This window comes from Delphinapterus leucas, chromosome 17 (genome assembly GCF_059928025.1).
Source record: "Delphinapterus leucas isolate spDelLeu-1000000601 "Yukka" chromosome 17, BTC_Dleu_Yukka2, whole genome shotgun sequence".
Lineage (NCBI taxonomy): Eukaryota > Metazoa > Chordata > Mammalia > Artiodactyla > Monodontidae > Delphinapterus > Delphinapterus leucas.
In genome coordinates this window covers 45926013-45939200 of record NC_143145.1, presented here as the reverse complement: position 1 = coordinate 45939200, position 13188 = coordinate 45926013, and the positions used below count along the sequence as shown (strand labels likewise).

The following is a 13188-nucleotide window of genomic DNA, read 5'->3' as shown; positions in this document are numbered from 1 at the left end:
CATCCAAAATTCTCTCCCTCTCCTATATGGGTGAATTATTTCATGAGTAGCCTCTGTTTAGCTTTATTATGGCATTCACCATATTGAAATGCAATTATTTATGTATTCTCCCTCCTTCAGGGCCTTTGATCTGAGACACTTTGGGGGATTACTTATGCTGGCACGTACTTTAATAATACTCCTCTTAAAAAGAGTCATGTACCACAATGTTCATTGCAGCACTATTTACAATAGCCAGGACATGGAAGCAACCTAAGTGCCCATCAACAGATGAATGGATAAAGAAGATGTGGCACATATATACAATGGAATATTACTCAGCCATAAAAAGAAATGAAATTGAGTTATTTGTAGTGAGGTGGATGGACCTAGAGTCTGTCATACAGAGTGAAGTAAGTCAGAAAGAGAAAAACTAATACTGTATGATAACACATATATATGGAATCTAAAAAAAAAAAAAGAAAAAAAGGTTTTGATGAACCTAGGGAGAGGACAGGAATAAAGATGCAGACATAGAGAATGGACTTGAGGACACGGGGAGGGGGAAGCATAAGCTGGAATGAAGTGAGAGAGTAACATTGACATATATACACTACCAAATGTAAAATAGATAGTGGGAAGCAGCTGCATAACACAGAGAGATCATCTCTGTGCTTTGTGACCACCTAGAGGGGTAGGATAGGGAGGGTGGGAGGGAGACGCAAGAGGGAGGGGATATGGGGAGATATATGTATACATATAGCTGATTCACTTTGTTATACAGCAGAAACTAACACAACATTGTAAAGCAATTATACTCCAATAAAGATGTTAAAAAACGATAATATTCCTCTTAAGTCTCAATATTACTGAGCTTCTACCAAGGTACAATAGTGGGTGCCATGTGGAATTCAGAGATGAATAAAGAAATACTTACATTCTTTAGACACTAATATTTGTGCAGGATGCAGGCACAGAAAGAGTAACTATTATATGACGCAAGATACAATATGACCTGGAAGCAAAAGAAAAAACTTAGTACTGGAGAAAAACAGAGGCTGGAACATTTAATTTGTACTGGGTTAATACAGAAGACTTAGAGCAGAGCTGAAATATGAACTGAGACTTGAAGGAACAGTATTTTGTAGGCAGTCCAAGAGACCAAAATTAACTAGGCTGTTGGAGGATAATGACTTTTTTAAGGTGATATATGTGAGATGACACATGGAAACAGAAAAATGAGAAGATATAAACTTATTTAACAAGCTACTGAAAACCCCGTGATAAAGGTATTTCTAAGGAACTCATTAATCACGTAAGGGGGAGCACATTACCATAATGGAAGGGGAGAGGTGTCAGGGAAGGCTTTTTCCAGGAAATGATGGATAGAACATATAGCATGAAGGTGAGAGTAGTAACAGATGGGGTTGGAAAAGTTAAGAAAGGGTTGGACTGAGAGAGCTGCTTACATCCTGCAAAGATTAGACTTCATCATGAAGGCAGTGAGGCATCACTGAAAGGAGAAATAGGAATAAGATTTATGTATTAGAAAGGTCATATGAGTAATTTGAGGAAGATGGATCGATCTGATGAAGTATGCAACAATTGGAAGCACTTCTTTAATAATTCAGGCAAATAAATGAGGAGGCCTGGACCACAACTAACACTTGAGATTCAAGAGGAAGGAATAGAGTTGAAAAATACTAACGCGGTTTCATTAGTTATCCCTCATCACCAATTCATCACATGAAGTGCATCAGTCTGGAGTGGCTCCTAAGTTTTCAGTTAGGAACAGCACTGGAGGAAAATGATGTCATTCATTGAATTATAGAACATGGAACCTTATTTAAATGCATTTGGTTGTTACCTTTAGTCTTTAAAAAAATAGTTTCGCATTCCTGAGTTATTTCTTTCAGTTCCTCTAGCTGTATTTTGTATGTTATCACAAAGCAGTTTTCCAAGAAGGACTCATGTGTTTTATATTCCCAGAACTACTTCATGGTGCAAACATGTTTTCTTTTTATACTAGAAGGAAGTTTTTGGCTGAGTGTAAAATGCTTTCCCCCAGGCTTTTTAACCTTGAATTATCTTCAGACATTGAGGGATAAGGCAGAGAAATCACAGGTCAACATAATTTTTTACTATTTAATGTGAGCTTATTTTTCTAAATGGATGCTCAGTGAGTTTCTTTCTTGCTCATAAAGTTTGGTAATATTGTCAGAATATTTCTTGTGGTTGAACAGTTAGTATCAAATTTCTAAGAGAGTGACATATCCTTGTGATCTCGGAATCAGGAATTACATACAAAATTTTTCTTCTAATATGTCTTTGAATATTTTTTCAAATATATATGTTCTGTTCTCTTAATGAATTATGTATTTTTAATTTACTTTTTTTCTTAAAATCTGTACATTTTCCCGTGATTATTTTGGGGTGTGCGTGTGTGTGTGTGTGTGTGCATATGGTTTCTCTGGACTATTCACTGTATCTCTGATTATGTATTTCTTATTGTGATTATCCTATTTAGTAAATTTTAAATATGGCTTTTATCTCTGTAATATTTTTGTTTCCATCCAATTTCTTTCCCAGTTTTTCTTCTTTGACTCTTCATATCTATTTTTGAGGGATTTTTCCTGAGATTTTATTGCCTAAACCTATCCTCTGTCTCTATTTTGTTACTTTATTTCTTTTTCCCATTTATATATATAGCTTCCTTGATTATTCCTTTATGATTATGATGCATCTTTAGTGGACATAGCTATTTGCTGAAAAATAATGTGGGGAGGGCAGAAGGTAGGAAGTGAAGTGGAGCATCTCAAGACTCTGATTTAACTATGTCATCTGAAGATTTGTCCCTAGTTGAAATAAAGCCTCACAAATCACAGGCTCTCTGATGATCTTTTACTAGCTGTCTCCTCTACCTTCTTCACCTTGTTTCATCTCTGTCAGTCTCCTTTGGTTAGGAAGCTAGGTTGTAAGTGATACAAATGGCATTTTATCTTACTGCTCTTCTTTATATAGTATCAAATAGATACCATACGGGTACCTTTCCTTCTTCTCTGGTGGTCCACTATTGCCCCTAGAACTTAAAGCTCTTATCAGAAGATTATTGTATAGAATTTTTAAAATTGTGACATTCATGGAGAAATCTATGATTGATTAAACTTTGAGGATAAATTTGTTGGCTTCCAATGTCCTTGATATCTTACAAATTTTGCAAGTCTACATTGTATTTTATAGTTAGGAGTTGTGACTATGTCCTTGTTTCATCAAAGCTGGATTTTCCTCTGTATATGTTCATTTTTATATCACTTTGGGTGGAGTTTAATAGAGGGGAGTAAAGTAAAAATGATTTTAATACACTATCTAAATCTGATATCCAAATCTATACTTAGAAAGGTTATTCTGGCAGCAGTATGGCAAATGGTTTACAATGCTGATAACAAAAGCAGATAGTTAAGTAGGAGGTTGTTAGAACAGTTTAAGGGAACAATAGCAAATTATGAACTAGGACATTATCAGTGAATTGAGAAGAGGGTATAATTTGAGATATTTTTTATTAATAATTGATAGGACTTGGAAATGATTGGACAAGTAGATGAAAAAGGAGAAATAGGAAAATATTATTCCAAGGTTTCTGATTGTAGTGTCTTGAAGAATATTAGTGTTATAACTGAAAGAGGACAGTAGAAGAAGACTTGGGGGATGAAGTTAATGAGTTTGCATTTGGACACACTGAGTTTGAAGGTATTTGGTAGACTGTTTGAAACTGCTTTAATGGCTCATAATTTGTAATCTCCTACATAGAGGTAGGAGTTGAAAACCTGGAGTAAGTAGGGAGTATGGTTTGGGAAGAAAATAATGTTGAGAAAGGTGACACGGATATAGCAGGTACATGATAATTAAATGCGATGTTGGGTTTAGCTTGACAATGGCCTCCTGTGGTTGAAGTTGACAGGTATCTCTAGTTGTTAAGGAATTCAACAGTGAGAGTCCATGGGTTATTGGAATATGATCTGGGCAAAGCATTTTTAGTGATAATATTGCACAGACTTTTGTGGATATATGCTAGATCACCCAGTAGACAGAATATGTCCAGAAAACTCAATAGTTAGAATATACCTAAATATGAAGCAAACTTACCAAAGATGTATGTATGTGTAAAGCAATTTGAACACTGAAAGTTTAAGAAAACATGTAAGTAGTCATCACAGATGAATGGAGAAAGAAAATGTGGCACATATATACAATGGACTATTACTCAGCCATAAAAAGAAACAAAATTGAGCTTTTTATAATGAGGTGGATGGACCTAGAGTTTGTCATGCAGAATGAAGTTAGTCAGAAAGAGAAAAACAAATACCGCATGCTAACGCATATATATGGAATAAAAAAAAAGGTTCTGAAGAACCAGGGGCAGGATAGGAATAAAGACGCAGATGTAGAGAATGGGCTCTAGGACACAGGGTAGGGGGAAGGGTAAGCTGGGACGAAGTGAGAGAGTGCCATGGGCATATATACACTACCAAATGTAGAATAGGTAGCTAGTGGGAAGCAGCCGCATAGCACAGGGAGATCAGCTCGGTGCTTTGTGACCACCTAGAGGGGTGGAATAGGGAGGGTGGGAGGGAGAGGCAAGAGGGAGGAGATATGGGGATATATGTATATGTATAGCTGATTCACTTTGTTATAAAACAGAAACTAACACAACATTGTAAAGCAATTATACTCCAATAAAGATGTTAAAATAAAAGAAAAATTAGAAATTTTTATTTCTTTAAACTTTTTACAGTTTAATAATAATTCTACTTTGAGTTGTAGATCAAAACCCTCTTTGAGATAATGAGGAAATAGAGATCCAAAATGGAAGCCTTACTGATGGACTTAGAACTGAGTTTGAGTAACTGAACAGTAGAGATAGAATTAAGACCTACAGAAATTTAATAATATGGATCAATCACCAAAACAGCATAACAGATGGAGCAGAGAAGTGAAGTGACTGAGTATCTGCTGAACTGTGTTTTACACCGATACATTTTCTATAAAAGGAAGAGTTTATGTGTTCCCTACTTGAGGCCAACTTTGGGGTTATCTTATGTTTAGGGGCTGTGAGTGCCAAATAGGGAGGAGATAAAGTAAGAATGCATAATGCAAAAAAATAGGGTTTCAAAAAAAAAAAAGGGTTTCAAGAACCCAATTCCTTATAGCTATGACATCTAGGATTTGGATTTTAATAGGAATTGTTACAGAATAGTGTTGGGACTTATTCTAACCAGTAGAACTATTTACTTGTCTATGTTACTAATTTCTATTTGATATTTTTTTCAAAGTTATAAATGTAGCCCTGGAAAATAACTAAGCATTATAAGTCCAGCTTACAATAGATGATATTGTGGGAGAGTAAATTCACTTTAAAAATAGAACCAGATGGTACCAACATTTTTGGTCACTCTGATGAATCACGGCATCCAGGCTCTGTGTTTTTTTAAACGGCAGGGACCAGGATCCTCAGTTCCCCATGCTATATTGAATCATGGAGGTTGGCCAGGAGGAACAGGACTTATAAAGCTTTTGGTGAGTTCTTATTCTGCCATACCCAGGCAGGTTCAGTAAGCATTAGGGGATGAGTGAGAAACAGAGCAATCATGGCCAGTTGAAGTAACGATCAAAAATTTGCAGCCTTATTTTGTACACAATCAAGTTTGGTGCAATAAGTTGGGAAGGAAAAGACACACTGTGTACAAATAGAAGATTCAAATGACTCTCCATTCACCTGAATAGAGGAAAAACATCTCAATGTCTAACCTATTAGATGACAGGATGGTGTAATAATAAGTGCTAACAGCATTACATTTGTAGGTGATGGATCTTAACATGAGAACACTTAAAATATAGTTTCTCATTTATTCCCAAATGTTTGTTTCTTCTCTATCAAAAAGGAATTTTACAGATAAAAATCTGTCCATTTGCTTCCAAGAGCTTAACTTTTGAAAATAGCTCAACATTAAGAACCACTCAAGCTCAGTGTAGATAAATAATACAGATAAAGGAGAAGTAAAAAATTTCAAGTTAAAAAATACCTTTTAGAAACATTTGTTTCAAACTTGTCTGGAAAAAAGAAACCTATACCCCTCCAAGAATCTGTGCTGTTTTCAGATTATAGAGAAAGTTATCTTTCATTAGCATATGGAATTGAATTATGTTGTTTAAAATGGTAATACAGCTATTGGGACAGAAAGAAATCAACTTAGAATTACTTGCATAAAGTAATGCAGGTAATTTGGGAGAAAAGAGAGAGTTTGAAAATTTTGTTGGTCTACTATTTGCCAAATGCAGAATTTTGTGTTTAGAAAATATAACTTTCTGGATTTCACAAATTATTTTCCTTTTAAAGCTATTTTTGTCAGAAATAAACTTAGAATTGCCAATATAATACAGTATCCTGTTGCAAATTGTAATTTCAGGTGGTAGACAAAACTGCAATATTGTTGGAATCCCAGTTGAAGGAGAAATAGAATTTTCTTGCAATCTTTTGAAATATTCCCAAGAACTAAGTTGGCCTTGAGTTTTTAGCTTTCACAATTTCACAAGAAGTGACCCCTTGCAAATAAAAGTATAACTATTTTTATAGTGGTTGGTCTAAAAGTGGCTTTGGTTGTGCTGTTAGAGTCAGTCATTTTAACAATAGGCTTTGAGAGTCCTATGTATCAATAGTAATAAGCTATCTTAGTTCTCTTTATAGCAATCCCAGAAAACAGAATATTACTGAGAATGACCAAAAATCTACAAACACTTGTTTGTAATATTATTACACCAAATGAGAAAACAGTAGGTAATTATGGAATGCTTTTGAAGCAAGCACATCAGTCAACTATTTACAGATCTTAAACAGAAAGTTTTTTGGGGATTGAAATAAGGGTTGGCAGCATCTATATAAAAAGAATGTGCCTTTTCCCTTTGCCTTTCCCTTAACCTCTGTCACTGGAGTCTGCTGGGGCCTGGGTTTGTTTCTGTGTTTCTGGGCTTCTGTTTACCACTCCTTGAGTAATATATTCTTGCTGAGAGATTTCATCACAGGAATGGTAGAGAACAAGGTTGTGAGGAATTTAGCAATAACGAGAAAGATGAGAATATAAAGGACCCATAGCTTGTTTCCTGTTTGTCTTTCAGGGCATATGGGTCAGTACATATATATTTACAATATGCTTTGCTGCCAATGTGGGGCTGCTGTTTGGTGTTGTGTGTACCATAGCTATTGTGATTGGTCGTTTCCCAAGGTAAGATCTTATTTAAATACTGTTTATTCTGACACAGCAGCAAATATACTGTTGCCAGTTACTTTTATTTCTGTGGAATAGATAGTATTACTCTCATGTTTTATTTATATAGAAGTTTTTATCTACATGTGATATATGACAGCACTGGTCTTAATGAAGAGAAATATTTTGTCAGAACTATAAAATAGAATATATAAAATCTATTAAAGTAAACAAATTAACTCCACAGCTATACAGTGCATCACAGAGCTATTTTTTTAAGTGAATGGATATAGTATTTAATGAGACACAAACCATATAACAATGTAATCATTTGAAAAGTTAAATAACCTCAAAAAATTTAATTTTTCAGAAGCTTTATTAATCTAGCTACTTTTTTCTAGATAATTTATTAATGAACACATTCTTTTTGTTTTTTACTGTACATCTGTAAACCGTTCCATATTTTGATCAATTCTTTTTCTGTTTCCCAATGTTCATCATCCGATAATGCTTCTACTCACTTCTCATCCTTCCCTTGAAATTCTTTGTGAAATAATATATTCTTAAAAATTTAAGTTTTACCTCTATAGATTCTATCTTTATGAAGTTTCTATATATAGGTTCATTGTTATGTGGTCCGATCTTGCCATTGATTCCCTCTTTACTTCCTTTACCCTAAAACAAAATTTTCTTAAATACCATATACTTTCTAGCCTTCTCCCTTATTGCTCTTCTTTATCAATCCACCTCTTTAGCTTGAAGATATGGTAGCTGGGAGCCCAGGTGAGATAAATTACATTTTAAAATCTCTATTTAGATGTCTCTGTTTCTGAGGATCCCAGAGAGATACACATTTACCAGTGTCTTATGAACAAATGGGATATAGCATCTAAACCCTTCTAAATATGTTCTAATTGTTAAAATAAAGTGGCTTATCCTTTTTATTTCTTCATGGTTAATGTAGTAATTTGGAAATGACATTGTATTTTATATCTGCCTTAATTCTAGAGCGAAGACTCTGAGTATAAAAAATATGAAAGAAATGGAATTTAAAGTGAAGACAGAAATGGATGATGTAAGTTTAGTTTCCTTTTCCTTCGTGCAACTAATAATTTTTGTAGGTCAGATAGTTTCAAGGTATCATAAGCAGATAAATTACTACTTTAAAAATGATAATTCTATTGTTGATTAGTTTGAACTTTCAGTGGCATGTGTAACCACCATATATATAGCAATCAACAGGCAACAAATCAATAGAATAACAACAGAAAGCTTGTATCAGCATGCAGATAAGAGGGTAGCATGGTTCATAGATGTAAAGTTCACAGAATAATCATGGTCCAGACTAGTTCAGTTATTTGGAAACCTCTTTTCCATTATTAAGTTGACATAAAACAGTCAAACTAAACTAATAGTCTATTCCAAATAAAATGATGGAGGAAGATAGGGAATAGGGAAGGGAATAAAGCAAAGTGGGGTCATGGTATTTGTTAACACAATCAGTGACCCTCTGTTTTATTAGCAGAGGGTAATTGATGCCACTAGGATTTGTTTCTTGCACAGTGGACACCTTTTTAAGGAAACAACATATAAATTGTCTCACTCAATCCATGTTTAGGCAGGCCAATTATGTTTGAGTTCTAGCTTCTTGCTCTGAAGGATGACCCAAACAAGTTTAAAGTGAAGAAAGAAACTGTCAACTTGAATTTTTGTCAATTAAAAAAATTGGCCTTACTTTGAACCTGCTTTGTAATGTTTCACTAACCTTTTTTTTCTTTATTTTTCATTTTTGCTTGTTTTAGTACCTCATGATTGCCCTCAGAACAGAGAGAACTGGCCTCCTATCAGAAGGATCAGTGTCAGGGTATTTCTGAGTAGACTGGAAGTAGAAAGTAGCAGCAGGAGTCCTTCTGTGACACCTAGGGAAATGGCTTGTGTTTTTTAACAAGTATGGAAAGATTTGCTTCATAGAAAGCTATTGGAGTTCAAAGACTTTGAAGTTGTCCCAGGCTCAAGTTTTCCACCAATGCTACCTTCCTTTCCTATCCCTTTCTTTTCCTCCTTTAAATTTTCCATGGGAATTTAATGCTCATACAAAGTCCCAGACTGACTCAGGCCTCTAAAGTCCTCAGTGTAGCCACCCCACAAGTACAGCCGTATTCCAATAGCCTTGACATTCTTAGCTTTGAAACAGAATTCAAGTTTGGTATTTTTCAGTTTAAAGATCACTGGTTAATAAATTCTACCTAATTCATACCTTCTTGTCAAGCTAATTATGTGAGGAAGTGAATGAGGGGATTTGCAGGAAGATGAAAGTGCTGAAATTTCTCCATGTCTTTAAAACTTGATTTGTTCCAGTCTAGCTACCTACCTGAATAATAACTGTGTCACATGGAAATCTTATTAGAATATTACACCTCACTAGTTATTTAATGTTTTGTATCAAAACTAAGAGGGAAAACAGTAAGATAGAGAAAAATTTGAATATGAACTCTTAGGTGGAATTTTTAGCTAACTTCAAGAGTAGTGGTGATCTGTCACTCCTCCCTTCTGTTTATGCACGCTCCCACCCCTTCTTCACATGAAACACTCATTCTCAATTTGGAAGACCCCTCCCCACTCAGTGAATTCAACTCTATTGAGAATTTCTTTTCTTGCCCCATTTGAGTCTCTGTTACTTAATAAATACCTATTTTTAAAAAGTATATTATCTTAAACCATATTGGCACAAACATGTGGTGTGATTAGTGAGTCAATTTAAGATGTGGGTCTTTGTCATAACTAAACCGGACAGGCCAAATAATTGTTTTATTTTTGGCTTATAAGAGATTTCCTCTTGATTAAAAGTTAATTTGGTAGAGCTTCCCTGGTGGCGCAGTGGTTGAGAGTCCGCCTGCCGATGCAGGGGACCCGGGTTCGTGCCCTGGTCTGGGAAGATCCCACATGCCGCGGAGCGACTGAGCCCGTGAGCCATGGCCGCTGAGCCTGCGCATCCGGAGCCTGTGCTCCGCAACGGGTGAGGCCACAACAGTGAGAGGCCCGCGTACCGCAAAAAAAAAAAAAAAAAGTTAATTTGGTAACTTAAGCGTTTTTGTTTTCTTGAATTGTTTATTTTCAGCAAATCTTCTAACTTTCTAGAGTTTAAACAGTTGTGTAGCCATAGAAACTTTTTGACATTATCTAGCTTAAAAATTTACCTACGTTAGCTCTCGTGGTTCCAGTGGGGAGAGAAGGAGGAAACAGGGATCCCCTGCCACCGCTGCCACCACCATGTCTGTGCTGGTGGTGTGGGAAAGGAGGCGTGAATCCCAAGGCGCTAGCCGTAGTTGTTGCCGCTACGGGAAGGTCAGCGGTGGGAATGTAATGGAAGATATAAACTGAACATCGACAGCATCATCCAATGGCTGCTGGAAGTGAGAGGGTCCAAACCTGGTAAGAATGTCCAGCTACAGGAGAACGAAATCAGAGGACTTTGCTTAAAGTTCGGAGAAATCTTCCAAAGTCAGCCTATCCTACTGGAACTTGAAGCACCACTCACAATATGTGGTGATATCCATGGGCAATACTATGATTTGCTTCGACTTTTTGAGTATGGTGTTTTCCCTCCAGAAAGCAATTACCTGTTTTTTGGGGACTATGTGGACAGGGGATAGCAGTCATTGGAGACTATCTGCCTCTTATTGCCTTACAAAACCAAATATCCCGAGAATTTTTTTCTTCTCAGAGGAAATCACGAATGTGCCAGCATCAATAGAATTTATGGATTTTATGATGAATGTAAAAGAAGATACAACATTAAACTATGGAAAACTTTCACAGATTGCTTTAACTGTTTACCGATAGCAGCCATCATGGATGAGAAAATAGTCTGCTGTCATGGAGGTTTATCACCAGGATCTTCAGTCTATGGAGCAGATTCAGTGAATTATTCGACCAATTGATGTACCAGATCAAAGTCTTCTTTGTGATCTTTTGTGGTCTGACCCTGATAAAGATGTCTTAGGCTGGGTGGAAAATGACAGAGGCGTGTCCTTCACATTTGGCGCAGAAGTGGTTGCAAAATTTCTCCATAAGTATGATTTGGATTTTATATGTAGAGCCTATCAGGTGGTTGAAGACGGATATAAATTTTTTGCAAAGAGACAATTGGTCACTCTGTTTTCTGCACCCAATTGTTGTGGAGGGTTTGACAATGCAGGTGCCATGATGAGTGTGGATGAAACACTAATGTGTTCTTTTCAGATTTTAAATCCTGCATAGAAAAAGAAACCAAATACCATGAGACCCATAACACCTCCAAGGGGTATGATCACAAAGCAAGCAAAGAAATAGATGTCATTTTGACACTGCCTACTTGAGACTTGTAACATATACTATTATCCTTCATTTTTAAAACTGAAATGTATATTGGTCAGCTTTTACAAACAACTTTAGTGATGGTGCTAAAGCTATACAGCCCAGGACAGTTTATCCTGTGTAAGGGGTGAGTGTATAGTTGATCTTTTTTTTAAAATTCAGTACAGCCCATGAATAATGTAAATGCTCATTTTCTTTAGGATATAGAGACCTAGTGTGCTCAATCTGTACGTTATTGTCATAAAATGCATACTGTTGGATACAAAACACTGTGAACTTTTTTGTTTGTTTGTTTCAAAGGAATTGCTTGTTTTTCTCTCATTGTCTTGTCATGTACAAACTAGTTTTTATAGCTATCAAAATTAGGAGTAACTTTCAACCTTACCAGCATCACTGGTATATATATTTAATTAAAGCACACTTTCCCCTGTGGTATACTTAAAATGACAATTAAAGCCATTATTTGACATTATAAAGCCATTATGACTCTTTCCTAAAGCCAAAGTTTCTGTTGAAATATATATTGACACTCCCCTAAGTACAAGGTGGCATGTTTGTGTACCCCTGCTGCCTTCATGGGGGTTCAAAAACAGGTTTTTGAGTTTGAATAGCAATTAGTAACATAGTGCTGTTTAAGTTATTGATTAAAGTTAATAACATTTTGTATGATTTCCATATAGTCTTTTCACTAAGTAATCTTTTTACAGTTATATCAGGCTTGAACCCATCCATTCAGAAAGCTTCAAATTATAGAAATAATACTGTTCTATATGAGTGACCAATTATGCTTTCTTTGGCCTACATTCTTTATTCTGCGGTGAAATTGAGGCTTATAAGTCAAAACAAAGGAACTAACTTACTATCCACCAGTTTATACAGAACTCACAGTATCTATGACTTTTTTAAAACTAAGATCTGTTTAAAAGAAATCTGTTTCAACAGCTGACCATGTACAATACCATGTGGTAAAAATGAATTCGGACTTATTAAATGATGGAATTGTTTAAAAAAAATTACCTACTTTAAAAAGCAAGGAATCTAAGAGAGGTTAAACTAATTGTCCAGATTCATATATCTGATATTTTCCTTTATCTTTCTATCTCTGCCTGTATGTGTCTCCTCCTCAATGTGAGTACTAAAGTCTGAAGGGATATTGCTTTATTTAGTTGGTAAGGAGTTATCATTTCATAGGACTTACCATCCTCTCAGTTTCTAAGACAGACCCCTTCCCCAAAGGTCATGGAGAAGACGGTATTGCCAGGAAGACCTGGGCAAATGGCCAAAGCAGACACCTTTTGTTTTGAAATTTTTTCTTCCCCATTTCCTCATGTCTTGCCTATATCCTAAATCCAATGTAATCTAGGCCTGCCCAAAGTGAAATTACCTTCCTGATAATACCTCTTGGTTTCTTTCCCTCAGTTAGAACTATCAGTCACTTGTAAGATTATATTCCTGCCTAAGGACGACTATGTCATTTTGAGGTAAATGACTGACAGTGACCCTTTAGGACATATTTTCATTTTTAAAAATACTGATGGCTAGGTAAAGGAATTTTAAATTTCTAGACTGAGTGGAAGAGGTACTTTTAGGAGGA

General features: G+C 35.7%; 1 protein-coding gene and 1 pseudogene across 1 annotated transcript in view; both read left to right on the top strand.

The window, feature by feature from the left end:
- The window catches only part of SLC26A7 (solute carrier family 26 member 7), a 186297-nt gene that overhangs the window by 135351 nt on the left and 37758 nt on the right, over positions 1-13188 (top strand). The window contains exons 11-12 of the mRNA XM_022584546.2: positions 7150-7256; positions 8247-8313. Of these exons, the coding sequence (XP_022440254.2) occupies positions 7150-7256; positions 8247-8313 (174 nt within the window). The remainder of the gene's footprint in view (positions 1-7149; positions 7257-8246; positions 8314-13188) is intronic.
- Positions 8541-12602, top strand: LOC111180307 (serine/threonine-protein phosphatase PP1-gamma catalytic subunit B pseudogene; annotated as a pseudogene).